The sequence below is a fragment of the Microtus oregoni genome, unplaced genomic scaffold, assembly GCF_018167655.1.
Source record: "Microtus oregoni isolate MIOR12 unplaced genomic scaffold, Mior012 000036F_ref0000092, whole genome shotgun sequence".
NCBI classification, from domain to species: domain Eukaryota; kingdom Metazoa; phylum Chordata; class Mammalia; order Rodentia; family Cricetidae; genus Microtus; species Microtus oregoni.
This window is the reverse complement of record NW_024543095.1, coordinates 15,257,346-15,271,664: the sequence shown is the minus strand read 5'-3', so window position 1 is coordinate 15,271,664 and position 14,319 is coordinate 15,257,346. Positions and strand designations below refer to the sequence as shown.

The window sequence follows — 14,319 nt, the reverse complement described above, 5'->3', positions numbered from 1 at the left end:
AAACGAACAAGAGCTTGGCACAGGCAAACTCGGTGAGACTCAGCTGCCTGCTGCAACAGTGGGACGGAGAGGAAAACGGCTTCTCGGCAAAGTAAACAAGATTCGGGTAACAGCAAGAAATAGGTAACAAGGCTGCCTTCTGCCTGGAAAAACATGATGTAGTTTTCAGAATGCTAAAACCACGCCGGGCAGCAACTTCCACCGCTAGCAGTTTCCTCGCGCGTTGGAAGGAACCGGGAAACCAGCGTAGCTAAATTGCAAACTCAACCTTCCTTACAACTATTGGGAAAAGCCAACAAAAAAGATTGCCCTTGAGGTGTTCCGGTAAGGCTCACCACCAGGCAAAACATGGAGGGAAGCTGCGAAAACGAAGAGTGGAAATCCTCACGCAGGACCTGAGTCGGATTATCTAGGCAATATTTTCTTCTCTGAAGTAACAAAGAAAGCAGTTATCAAAGTACACGCCACCCAAAGGTGTTCATTTCTTTACGTGTCTGTTAAGCCAGCATTAATTTCATGTTATACAATATTAGGTAATTAAAAAATATTTTCAAGAAGCTATGAATACAAATGCAGAGTTCTCATCTGAAACTGGGTTAAAATGCGTGCCTTTTAGTTAGAATTATAACCTTTTATATTTGAACTATCTTTTCCACCTGCTGCAGGTAAAAGCATTAAAGTTGGGAGGAAATCAACCACTCCCCTGTGCCCCTTGCAAAAACCTACATAAGACACAAGATAACGAGACAGAAGGTTCAGTGTTGTGCGGCTCTTATGAAATATTCCCTTGAAGTACTGAGGCGCTGGGGAGAATCAAGTTTAACTCTGATTAATCGTTGTGAATGATGTTTTCGCTTTTTAAAAAATGCCAAGGTAGGTTGCTATAATCTGTAAGTACCTTCTATGCATTTTCCTTCGGTGAACTCGGGTTCTTTGGATGCCATCTTGCTTATTTCTTCAGATCGTATTACATGAGGAGGACTCTTTGCTCGGGACAAGAAACACCCAAACGTCAAACCGCTCAGGCGCTGTCCTTCTGAGAGCTTTGGTGTGGCCACGGAGGACACCTTCTTGCCTTGGAGCTCTGCAAGGTTATTAAGCAAAATGGAGATAAGGTTTTTTTTTTTTTTTTTTTGGTTTTTCGAGACAAGGTTTCTCTGTAACTTTTGGAGCCTGTCCTGGAAGGCTCCAAAAGAGGCCAGCTCTTGTAGACAAGGCTGGCCTCGAACTCCCAAAGATCCACCTGCCTCTGCCTCCCGAGTGCTGGGATTAAAGGCGTGCGCCACCACCGCCCGCCTGAGCTTTTTTTTTTTTTAAAAAAATAATGTATTTATTTGTATTTTTTGCACACTGGTGTTTTACCTGCATGTCTGTCTGTGTGAAGGTGTCGGATCCCCCGGAACAGGAGGGGAACCTTTCGTAGTCGTTTGTTAGACACGGAACAAAAGCACAGAAGGACTTGAATAAATCACTCAACACCAGAAAAGACAAAGACTGCATTTCAGCTTTTACTTAAGTATAGTGAATGGAAACCCTCACACAAGAGCCCAAAATCTGTGGGGTTTTGTGTGTTTGTGTGTGTGTGTGTGTTGGGGTAGGGGGGGGCAGTGGGTAAAAGCTTCTGAGTTCAGCCCTCAGATTGCTAATCATGGTTTTAATCTGATGCTGTGACCTGATGCTGTGATTCTTTAATACAGTTCCTCGTGTTGTGGTAACCCCCAGCCATAAATTATTTTCATTGCTACTTTATAACTATAACTTTGCTACTGTTATGAATCATACTATAAATATCTGATATGCAGGATATCTCATGTGCAACCCCAGAGGGGTCATGACCCACAAATTGAGAACCACTGCTTTAATCCATCTTTAGGACTCTTTACATTGTTGCTTGTAAGATCAAAGGCATGGAAGTCCCAGAGAGAAAAATACCTGAGGAAATTAAAGCAACAAAACGCGACATGTGTTATGCTAAATAGCAACTAATAATAAAGAGAAGTATTTATGGCATATTCCTTCAGAGGTATCTTTAAAATTTTGTATATTGCTCATCTATCACAGACTAATTGGAATAGTGTAGTAATGATTATGTACAGCTGGTCCTCAATTCCATGGATTCTGCATCTGTGGATTTAACCAACAGTGATTCAAAAATAGTTTGAAAAAAACTTTACTGAATATGGACAGATAATTTACTATGAGTCTCTAAAAATACAATTAACAAATACTTACACAACACTTGCCTTTTATTAGTCATTGTAGTAATCTGGAAACAATATAAAGTTACAGGAGAATGTGTATAACACATTATATGTAAATCCTGGGCTGTTTTATTTAAGGACCTAGGACAACCTTAGAGTCGGTTTCCATAGGGGTCCTAGAACCAGTCTTCTATGGACATTGACAAACAACCACATGTACACACACACACACACACACACACACACCTACACACCTGTGTGTAATGTGTACATATATTTGTATATACAATATGTATAATATATACATATATATCATATATGTACATATAATATATACATAATGTGCAAAGACATTATCTAACATACATACAGTGTGTTTGTGTGTGTGTGTGTGTGGTATCTATGTTTTAGTCTAAGCCTACTTTCCAAGGATCAGAACCCCTGAGTTACAAAACCCAAGAGACCACCAATGAAGACTAGAATTGTAAGCCAGGGAGAGCAGGAAAATTAACAGTCTTCTGGAACTAGAATTGATACATCCAATCTATTTCAGAGAAGGTGAGTATCATGAAAATAGGAAGACTTAATTCTCAATATAGACTTTCAGATCAGTTATGGCGGTGCCTATTTTTCATCATTCAGATGGAGGAAATGAAAGCAAGAATTAACATGCTCTAAACAAATTGTCTTGCCAGGTGCAGCGGCTGACACCTGTAATCCCAGCTGATAACGCGTGAGTGAACAGAGTTTTGTGGCATTTGTAACAACCAGAGGAGGCATCTGAGAACCCACAGAACACCCCGCAGCTGCTATCATGAACACCAACTTCAAGGGCGTGTTCAGAATGCATGAAGCCCTCAAAGTAGGTATAGCTAGCTATACCACATTTCTGATTGGTTTATCCCACTAAAAGGATCTATTCTTTGCTAAGGCCAGAGAGTAAGTCTTAGAATTCTGAAGTACAAACCTCTAACACAAACACCCCTACCATTCGGCTTCATCTTACCATCTCTGTTCTGACAAGATAACAGGGACGTGCTGCTATACCCTTGGAAGGACCAAATGCTATTGGAGGCTGGCACCGGTTGCCTGTGATCCCTGAACTCCAAGGTTAGTGTTAACATGTAGTTTCAGCAAAATGGATTCTTTGGACCATAAATGGATTGTCATTTAGGGAAGAGAGGCAAAATTACTATGCAGTCATGTTTTCCTATATAACAGCCACTTTGATAAATTGATATATCACTATTCATCTTTTTCTGCCTTTTACTCCTCAGTTCAACACCCCTTGGGTAGAGGACTTCTGGTTAGTCGGAGAAATCCATTTTCATTTACTGACAATAGCATCCTACATGATATTCATAATTAGATCTTTAAAACACGAGCAAAATAATATTAAATTCCCATCCAGCCAAATAAATCCAGCTAAGCTATCATAGCAAAAACTCTATGTACCTTGCAGTTTTGACTGTATCGCTCTTATCTCTTCAGTTTGGTTTTGGTTGATGAAACGAAGATTCTGATTCTCCACTTCCAGCTAAAAGAGCAAAATGATATTCTTTAGTCTAGTGTATTTTTAAAATACACTAAAATTATAAATTTAGAAAATGGCAATAAATAATTACTCTATTTGCAAACTTGTGAACTTTTCAGCACTAATTATCACCCTTAACAATCATGTCATCCATATTGATTTGTCCAGAGCTAAAGATTTCAACCCTATGCATTTCAAACTGTAAAATGATTTTAAAACTATTTCAGCATTTAATCTGTGCTGCTCAGATACCAAACCTATAAACTTTATAACATGTACATACTCATAGCCATTTAAAATTAACCCGTTATAATATGGCTGTTTACAGTCATCGTCGTGAGTCTACCAATATTTCAATTTTAAAAATACAATGATATTAAAGTATAATAGGTTTTAAAATGACAGCAATCTATGCCAAGTTTTCCTAATATAGGACCATAACCAACTGATCAGAATTTTATGTCTTCTCATAGCTGTATATTCTGAAGACTTTAATCAAAACAAGTAAATAATAAAGGAAAAGTACAGCAATAAATACCTCATTTAACTTAACAGTTACCCATTCTTTGATCTTCGCCGCTTTTTCTTCTATTATTTTAGCTTCTTGCATTCTTACTTGTTTCTGAAATAACATCAACAACTTATTTAGTTCAGACATAAGCTCCCCGGCTTGGAGACAACACATCATCAGATACGGAAAGCAAATCCACTTAGAACTGTTTCCAGGTTAACACATTTACCTCCAAATCACCAAACAGATTTTTAAAAGCCCAAAATTGTCAGGCAAAGTGGTCCATGCCTGTAATCCTAGTCCTTGGAGGCTAAGGCAGGAGGATCATGAAGTCTAGGGCCAGCCTGAAACGGTAGATCTTGTTAGCGCAGAAAGACAAAGAGGAGGAAAGGAAGGAACTGTTCAGCAGACAGAGAAAGGAGTCAAAGGCCCATGCAGATGTGACGACATACCAGACTGTCCTTCATGAGACCCAAGAGCTCCATGGGCACAAACCTCTGGGGATGATTGAGGCGTTTTTAGACGGGGTTAATCAATGGGAAAGCCCACCTTAAATTCAGAAGGCACAGTTCCGTGGACGGGGGACTTGGACTGAACAAAAGGAGGTGATGGGCTGTACTCTCAAATTGGGTCATGAAATAAACTGTTCCTTTCTCAAGTTGATTGGTGAGGAGTTTTGTTGAAACAACAGGAAAGTATCTACCTAATACCAAAAACACTGCTAATTCGTGCAGCGCTTCTCTCTCTGGTACTCACTCACACAACAAAGTGAATCCCCTAAATATAGCAACAAAAGGAACTATTTCTGGACCAGTAGAATTGGATCAACTAAGGCAGGGGAAGAACGCAAAACTGCTTAGGAGCAGGGCTATTTTCTCTCTCAGACACTAGTTTTAAAACATCCAGAAAAACAAACAGAGAAATTCTAGTTCACATTCAACAGTCTTAAAACCCGGCTCTGGTCACAAAATGGCTGAGAATGTGAGCAGCATCTAAATCACAATGGATGGGGGTTGGGCCTGCTAGAAACTAAAACACCGACCCCATAGAGAAACGAAAATTTTAAAGCATCTGACAAACACAGCAGTCACATTTAAATGATATTAAATGGCCACTTAAGAAGTCATTTAATACTAACATACATTTGCTTTGATTTTTGAGATAAGGTATTACTCTGCAGCCCAGACTGGCCTCAAACTCATGGTAATCCTCCTGCATCACCCTCTCAAATCCTGGGATGACAGGGATGAGCCATTGTACCCAACTCCTAGTGAATTTTTGTCATGAGACTTAAAGTACTCTACATGCTCATATAAGCCGCCTGAGAATGGTACATTCCTGAGCAGATGGAGGATTAGTGACAACATAAATATGTACAATTGACTGTAAACATTTTCTTTAGATAGACTCCTTATGTTGTCCACACTGGCCTCACACTAATGATCCTCCGGCATCAGTCTCCAAGATTCAGGGATTACAGGCGTGCCCCACTATATCCAGTTTGGCTGCAAATATTTTAGGGACATAAATGCCTTTTATAAACAAAATACTTCCAAATGAAAAAGATCACACTTAAACTCTAAAGTCTGAATGTTAATAACATTGACACATCTACAAAACTACTATAGATCTGGGACCAGAGAGATGGCCCATGAGTAAAGGCTCTGCCACCAAGCCTGATGACATGAGTTCTATCACCACGTGGTGGAAGGAGAGAACCAACTCCTGCAAGTTGTCCTCTGACCTCTACACACACACACACACACACACACACACACACACACATACATATTCATGTGCATATACACATAATAAAAAATACTAGATCTTGCCTTGAGGCCTTGAGTCACCCAAGACATAAAGGGAATGCTATTTTTACATGTACCTTTTTTAAAAATTGATTTTATTGAGCTATACATCTTTCTCTGCTCCCCTTCCTTCCTCTCCCCTCCCCTTCAACCCTCTCCCATGATTCCCATGCTCCCAATTTACTCAGGACATCTTGCCTTTTTCTACTTCCCATGTAGGTTAGATGCATGTATGTCTCTCTTAGGGTCCTCATTGTTGTCTAGGTTCTCTGGGATTGTGATTTTTAGGCTGGTTTTCTTTGCTTTATGTTTGAAAACCAGTTATGAATGAGTACATATCATAATTGTCTTTCTGGGTCTGGGTTACCTCACTCAATATGATGTTTTCTAGATCCATTTATTTGCCTACAAATCTCAAGATTTTGATGATTTTTTTTTCTGCTGTGTAGTTTAAATGTACCACATTTTCCTTACTTATTCTTCAGTCGAGGGGCATTTAGGTTGTTTCCAGGTTCTGACTATGACAAACAAAGCTGCTATGAACAAACTTGAGCACTTGTCCTTTGTAGTACGATTGAGCATCCTTTGGTATATACCCAAAAGTGGTATTGCTGGGCCTTTACTTGTACCTTTTACCAACACATGTGACATAATCCTAGCAGTAAGAGCTCCCCTCCAGAGAAACAGACCTCAGCTAGGTCTTTAATTGCACAGTAAGGAGCACACATAAATACGACTGATGATTCAGTTCTCCTAACCTGCTCTTCAAGCCGCAGCGCCAAATTTTGAATGATGTCATCCTTCTCCTGCATTACAGACTCCAGATCTTGACACTTCTTATATAGCCGAGTCTCTGACTCACTCGTTTGAATATTAGCTGCTTTTAGTTTCTCCTCCATAACTTGCACCTAAATTCAAGGGGTAAAATAATAACATTATGCCATACTGAAATATCATGGTTTTAAGCTTAGAATTTTACTTTAACATTTGGCTCTTAAAGAGTATCGCAAACTGAAAATATTAAGCAGCAAGGTAGAATGTATTATTAGGACTTTAAAATCTGAAGACTGTTTGACAAGCAGTGCTACCTTCAGGGTTGGTACCAGAGGTCACCAGACCGCCGCATTTACATAGGGAGGAAGGCACACGCTTTCCAGAGCAACGTATGCCAAGTGTTCATAGAGAAGCAGAAGTTTCTAGCCCCATCCCCCATATTTAGACAAGAAAGGAATATAAGGGAAGATGGCGAGATAAGACGGTGAGATGAGATGCAAATTAGATGGGCGGGTCAATAATTAAAAAAACAGTAGAAAAGAAAACCAAAGAAATTTAAAGCCCAAATAACAAAATTAATAAAAACAAACAAACAGAAACCATGAGCAGAAGGCAGTGGAAAGCATTTGGTGAGGACATATTAGTCTCATTTGCTTAATGAATGCTCTCCAGTTCCAGCAGGAAGACATCAGTGAATAAAACAGACCATCAACATCTCTTCCTGTATCCAAGTTACACTTCAGTGGAAAGAGACAATAAGTGTAATCATAGACACATGCAACTCAACAATAGAGTGTACAGTTAGTGAGGAACAGCCGTGAGGTTGGCGGGTGAGCCACGCTTCATCTTTTTTTGTTTTTTTTGGTTTTCTCAAGACAAGGTTTCTCTGTGTAACAGCCCTAGCTGTCCTGGAACTAGCTCTGTAGACCAGTCTGGCCTCAAACTCACAGAAATCCGCCTGTCCCTGCCTCCCAAGTGCTGGGATTAAAGGAGTGCGCCACCACTGCCCAGCTCATTTTTTAATGTCTAAACCACACAGACCCTGCTTGCATCTTCTGCAAAGCATGTGGACACATATGGAATCTCCAAAGGACATATGTGCCAAGTCTGCTCATCACACAGACTGTGTGAATCTACCTAACTCAGGGGTTACCACCTTCTGAATGACGCTCTTCTCTCTGCAGATGACAGACCCAATCCCTGCACTGCAGAGAGCTAACACACTGGAAGCCTCACCCGAGACTCCATGGGAAGTAAGGGAAGTGTTCGTGACAAAAAGTAAAGTGTTGAGAACACTATACAATGTTCTATAACTAAGTATCACTATAGTATTAATAGGGAAGGAAGTAATTTTATCAGAACCTTGGCGATCAGACAGGGGTAAAGAAGAAAAACGAATGTATCTGAGAAATTGAAGAGGACAGTTCAAACAAAAGCCAATCTTTCCATCACTTCAATAACATCAGGGTGATCGTAATGAGTCCTTACAGGCAGCTGACATTCAGACATGTTTGACTGAAGAGTGTTTTAAAAGGAAGTCTGGAGGTGTTTGGTTTTATTTTTAACCATGAATACCAGGTTTCATGTGGGTTCGTTGTGTAAATGTAACTTGGATTTAGATGCCAAAACTGTTCTAATTAAGACACACACACAGCAGGAAGCTTTGAAAACAAAAGCAGTTTCAACAGAGGAGGAAAACATATTCTGCTCTTCAAATAATAATTTAAGTGGCTTTAGGTTTAGATTTTTTTTTAACATAAAGTGGTCTTTTTTGGATGAGCTATAAAAATTCACACCAAAGACAAAGGATTACCTAAGAGATTTTCCATGGACAATAGTCTAGCAGGAGAAACAGAGAGGAAATACTCCAAACAGTTTCCCAGTTATAAACACGACAGTCTGCAGCCGGGGAATTAGGAAGTACAGCCCCAACACCAGTATGCCAGTCCCTCCCTGGGAATAAAGTAATAGAAGGTAAACCTCAGGAAAGACGGTGGGCTCGGAGAGGCTCAGTCAGTGCCTGCTGTGCAAGCATGAAGACTTGAGTTCGGATCCCCAGCACCCACGTAAAAGCTGGGCTTGGCAGCTCCCAGTGCTGGGAAGGAGGAGAAAGATCGATTCCTGGAGCTCAGTGCCCACCAGTCTAGGCAAATCCATGAGCTCTGGGTTCAATAACGGAATCTTTTTCACAACAGGAGGTGGACCTCGTCAAAGAAGCCTCTTTATGCAGTGGTCTGAGGTTAACAGACTCATGAGAAGTCCGAGTGCAGAGAAGTAACTGCAGAGTGTGCAGCGCTAAGTGGGATCTCTACAGACACCCCTTCCTCCTACTGAGATTCGGAGTCCAGGGGAATGAGTGTAGGAGCAGAGGTCCGGGACGATGGCTTGGGAAATGTCTCAGGACACAACCAGGCCCTCACTCATTAACTCCTACCACAGCAGCCATGGTTGCTGCCACAAGATCAAGCCAGTCAACGCTCTAACATGGAGAATGAAGAGCTACACTGGGCCCCACCTTTAGCTGAGTAGCGAATGGCCGTTGATGGCCACTAGGAGAGGGAGAGTCAGTGTGCTTCAGTCCTGTGGCCCATGGATGGATGCTCACATTCCAGAGGATGCTGTCCTACACCCATGTGCATAATGGAACTAATTGGACTCAGAGGGGAAGAAGAAAAAGAAGGTGGGAGGAAAGACGGCATGATGGAGCTGGAATTGTTGAGGGTGGTCCAGGAAAAGCTGGAGGTGGGAAGTTGGCATGGGCAGATATGATCTTACTACATGTATTCATCTATGAAATTACCAAAGAACACATTTTTAAAGAACTTAAAGGAAGAGAGCAATTGAGGAAGACACCTGACACTGACCTTTGGTTTCTATATGCACATGAGCATGTATGCGCGCGCACACACACACACACACACACACACACACACACCATATACATGTGAGCAAAATATAAGTAAGTAACCTTACAGTTTAGATATGAAGTATCTCCCAACGAGCTCATATGTTGAAGGCTGGGTCTTAGACCTGTGGACCCAGCCCTTGAGATGTGGCTGAATCCTGAGAGCCCTGACTTCAGTAATGGATTAATCCACAGATGGAATCAAAACCTGATGGCATTGTTGATGAAAGGTGGGCTGTGGCTGAAGGAAGGATCACTGGAGAGCATGAAATTGAAGCTCTTGTTCCCTGGTGGCACTCTTATATTTTCGGTGTGCATCTGTCTCTCTCTGTCTGTCTCTCCTCTGCCCAGCCCACACCCTTTCTTGCTGTCACTTATAAGGTAAGCATCTCTATTCTGTCACCAGCACTCTCTGCTATGATGCTGTACCTCATCGTGGGAGCCAGCCGACCGCAGACTGAAACAGTGAGCCAAGAAATGATCTTTCTCCTCACGCTATTTGTCAAAGCAGTGCAAGGTCTGACTCCCCAAAAGCACGTGACAACAGAGGCCGACATTCAGCTATAGTCTACTATTATGGGATATTTTGATCACGCTCCGACACTCCAGAGACTGACAATAAAGTTTATTTTGAATCAGAGGGTGGAGCTAGCTACTAGCTGACTAAAATTAGCCATAAAGGTTTTGGAGGGCTCAGGACACAGAGAGACACAGGAAGTAGCAGGGTGGAGCTTAGAGAGACAGAAGAGGCCACTGGTCACTTCTCCACCATTTCTCTGATCGTTCAGATTTTTACCCTATAGCTAACTCCCGAGTTTTTATTGATATAGAATAGCTAGATAAATACTTCAGTCTCCTTTTATTAGGTCAGAGCAGCCACGTTTGGTTCCCACGTGAAACTGCCCTTTCCTTACTTAGGAAAGCTCTATAGCTCTGGACAGCGAGGACCATATCTTCAAGTCAAAGAACACGTTCTTGTGTTATGCATAAATGCCACAGAGATCCTTGGATGTATCACTGTCGTCTGAATCTTTTCAAAGTGACTATTACTTTTGGATAAACAACTTTCTGAGGCAAGAAAAATATTGGCCAATGTGCAAAGTCTCAGGGAAAGAATCACAAAATAGTCCCAGGCATCTTGCCTGCCAGCTGGTTGTGTTATGACCAAGTTTCACAGGCCTCCCAGCCTTCCTTGGTAATCACCATGAATAAAATGTCTAAGGAAAAGCTAAGCGCTTACAGAAGAAACAAGCAGTCCTTTGAAAATGTCCTGCCACAAGCACACGGAAAACAGCCCAGTTCTTTTTCCATTCATTTAACCTTAACCAGACAAGAATTTTAGCTACTCAGAAACTGGCCAATAACAAACACTGACCCGGTGGCTGGAGAGGTGGCTCAGCCATTAAGAACACTGACTGCTCTTCCAGAGGACCCGGGGTCAGTTCCCAGCATCCACATGGCAGCTCACAACTGTCTGTAACTTCAGTTTCAGGGGACCCTCACAGAGACACACATGCAGGTAAAACACCAATGCATATAAAATAAAAGTAAATCGTTTAACACAGAGAGAGAGAGAGAGAGGGGAGAGAGAGAGAGAGAGAGAGAGAGAGAGAGGGAGGGAGGGAGGGAGGAGGAGGGAGGAAGGAGGGAAAGAGAGAGAAAAAAACAACAAATTCAAAGTGGTTTAAATAAACTCTCGCAAATATCTACACACAGGTCCTCCAGTGTGGAATACTTTATACTTTTAGGAGCTCTTTTCCTTCTGGGTAAATTCCTATTTGCTCCCACTCAGCATATCCTTGAATCGTTTTCTCTCTTTGATCTTGAAATTCCTAAGCTGCTCTGCAGCAAAGAACTAGCTCAAGCAGACTTGAGCTGCTCAGATTCCCCAAGACAGGAATGGCCTCTGATTGGTTTGAGGCAGGGAAGTAACAACCGCTGAGCCTTTGGAACATCCTTATAAACATGACTGCCTTGACTCTCTAACATCGTGGGGGACATCAGATCATTGATGCTGACAGTTTGCTCGGTATATGTCTTAGTTACTTCTATCATTGTTATAAAATTCTATATCCTTGGCAACTTATAGAAAGAAGATTTATTTGGGCTTATGATTCCAGAGGGATAAGAGTCCATCACCATATGACAGAGACATGGCAGCAGGCAGGCATGGGCCGGGGCAGCATGGAGCAGCAAGCATGAGGCAGAGAAAGCAAACTGGGAGTAGGGTGGAGTCTTAATGTCTCAACGCCACTGCCAGTGACGTACTTCCTCCAGCAAAGCCACACCTCCTAAGCCTCCACACACAGCACCACCAACTGGAAACCAAGGGTTCAAAGACATGAGCCTACAGGCGAGTAATTCTTACTCGGATCACCCTAAAGGTTACTAACTATAGCTGTTCCCCAAACGTCTCGGGTCTCAGACCTACAGAACTGATCCCCACTAAAACTCCTGCACACCAAGCTTTGCGGGTCTTGGAGCTGACAATGTTTTATAAGTCTTGCCCATGTATAGTTGATGGGAGGAGTGAACACATCCCTGCATAACTTCACTGGAAGCAAGTGACTGGAAGCTTGGACCTGGGTGCTCCTGGACACTGCCTAGGATGCCCTTTTCTCTTATGGATTTTAAATTTATTTCCTTTCCCTGTACATAACCATGAGTGTGAAATGTTTTCAGTGTCCTGTAAAAGCTTCCAACAATTCAATGAGCCTGAGGGTAGTTGGAGGGGGGTGGGGTCGGGCACTCACAACTCCCAATGTCTTTCTTACAAAAATTATCCTACCCATATGGAAGCAGCACAAATCCGCACTAATGCTAATAGCACTTCCGCCACCACCACTACCACCATCCACTGCGGGCTCCACTTCCGCCACCACCACTACCACCATCCACTGTGGGCTGGCTGCACGCCAGGCACTTAAATCAGCTTCAATCTTCGCAACAGCTAGCTCCTCTTACTCCTATATGTTAGGAAATATTCCGAGTATTTTACTCCTAGCAACCTACTTAATTCTACAAAATGTCATGGGAATGAGAGTGCCGCAGTTCACAGAGAGGAAGCAGCAGCTAGGCAGCAGGAGATGAAGTCGATGAACCTGGCAGTTTGTGTTCTCTAACTACCCCGCTACAAATTCTGTCCTACAGAGACGGCCAGCTATGAGTGGCAAACCTGATTGATACTCAAGTCAAAAAAGTCCTCCAGTCAAAAATTAAAAAATGGTAGCTGTTGGATTTTAACACAGTTAAACCCTTAGGTCTGTCCCCAAGGGAGAGAAACATGAACTCCATTTTTATGTCCTTTTGACTACACAGACTTCTCCTAGCCAACCTTAAGTCTCATATTCCCCATCTCTTCCCACCATCGCTGGGAAGAGGGAGGGGAGGAGAAGGAAACTGCTGACCACAAACACCGAGCGCTCCTCCTGTGAATGTAAACTGGGCGACTGTTCTCCGAGAACCCTGGAGAAGAACCGAGGTAGAACCCACCGGGGCATGCACCATGGTGTCACACTGACCTCTCTGTGCTACATCCCATATTCACCTCCTTGAGCCCTGGGGACTCAATGGGACATTTGCAGAAGATATACTTATCTATTTTTCTAGGCATGGATCATTATAAGACATCAAGAGATAAGGTTCTGGTCAAGATGAATTTGACTTGTGGAATTAGTTATGTTTTATGTTTATCTATTTACTAAACCAATGAAGAGAATTTAGATTAGCATTCTTCTCAAACCAGGAGGGCAAGAATAGCTAAAAATCAAAACGAATAGAAATGCATGGCTGGCATTGAGAATTCTCATCCACCACCAGTAGAGATGCAATCTCACGCATTCACTTCATACCTTGAACCTCAGCACTCGGGAGGCAAAGGCAGGCAGATCTCCGTGAGTTTGAGGCCAGCCTGGTCTACAGAGGGTGATCCAGGACAGCCAGGGCTACATACATAGAGAGGCCTTGTCTTGGAAAAAGAAAGGAGGAAAGAAAGAAGGAAGGAAGGAAAAAGAGGAAAAAAGAAAGAGAAAGGAAAGAAGGAAGAAAAAAAGGAAGAAAGAAGAAAGAGAATCTCGCCAGGTTGCAGTGGCACACGCCTTTAATCCCAGCAAGGGCGAGGGGGGGAGGAGGGGGGCGTGAATCTCTGTGAGTTCAAGGTCAGCCTGGTCTACAAGTGAGTTCCAGGACAGCCAGGGCAGTTACACAGAGAAACCCTGTCTTGAAAACCAAAAAAAAAAAAAAAAAAAAAAGAAAAAAGAAATTCTTGGCTGATATTTACTAAAGGAATTACTTGTCAACTGGCAATCTAGAATTCCAATGTATAACCAAGAAAAATAAGAACATATGTCCATATGCAAATCATCACAGAAAAAGAGAACTAGAGATAGTAGAGTAGAGATAGGAGTGTGCGATGCCACCCAAGAGGCAGCACTGGAAAGAGAAAAAGGAAAGACAAAAGTGGGGAAATAAAACACGAGCTTTAACTGTATTGGACAGCAGATGATGACGCGGAAGAGCCTGCGAACAGCACCAAGGGGAGCTGAGCAAATGCAGAATGCACAAAGTTTGAGAGGATAAACTAACTC

The 14,319-nt window shown here is 42.2% G+C and overlaps 1 protein-coding gene across 1 annotated transcript in view; it reads right to left on the bottom strand.

Moving 5' to 3' along the window:
• Positions 1-14,319, bottom strand: part of Plekhh2 (pleckstrin homology, MyTH4 and FERM domain containing H2) — a 108,548-nt gene that overhangs the window by 58,704 nt on the left and 35,525 nt on the right. Inside the window, exons 4-7 of the mRNA XM_041631350.1 lie at positions 6,813-6,962; positions 4,274-4,357; positions 3,657-3,738; positions 899-1,084 (exon numbers count right to left, since the gene is read on the bottom strand). Of these exons, the coding sequence (XP_041487284.1) occupies positions 899-1,084; positions 3,657-3,738; positions 4,274-4,357; positions 6,813-6,962 (502 nt within the window). The remainder of the gene's footprint in view (positions 1-898; positions 1,085-3,656; positions 3,739-4,273; positions 4,358-6,812; positions 6,963-14,319) is intronic.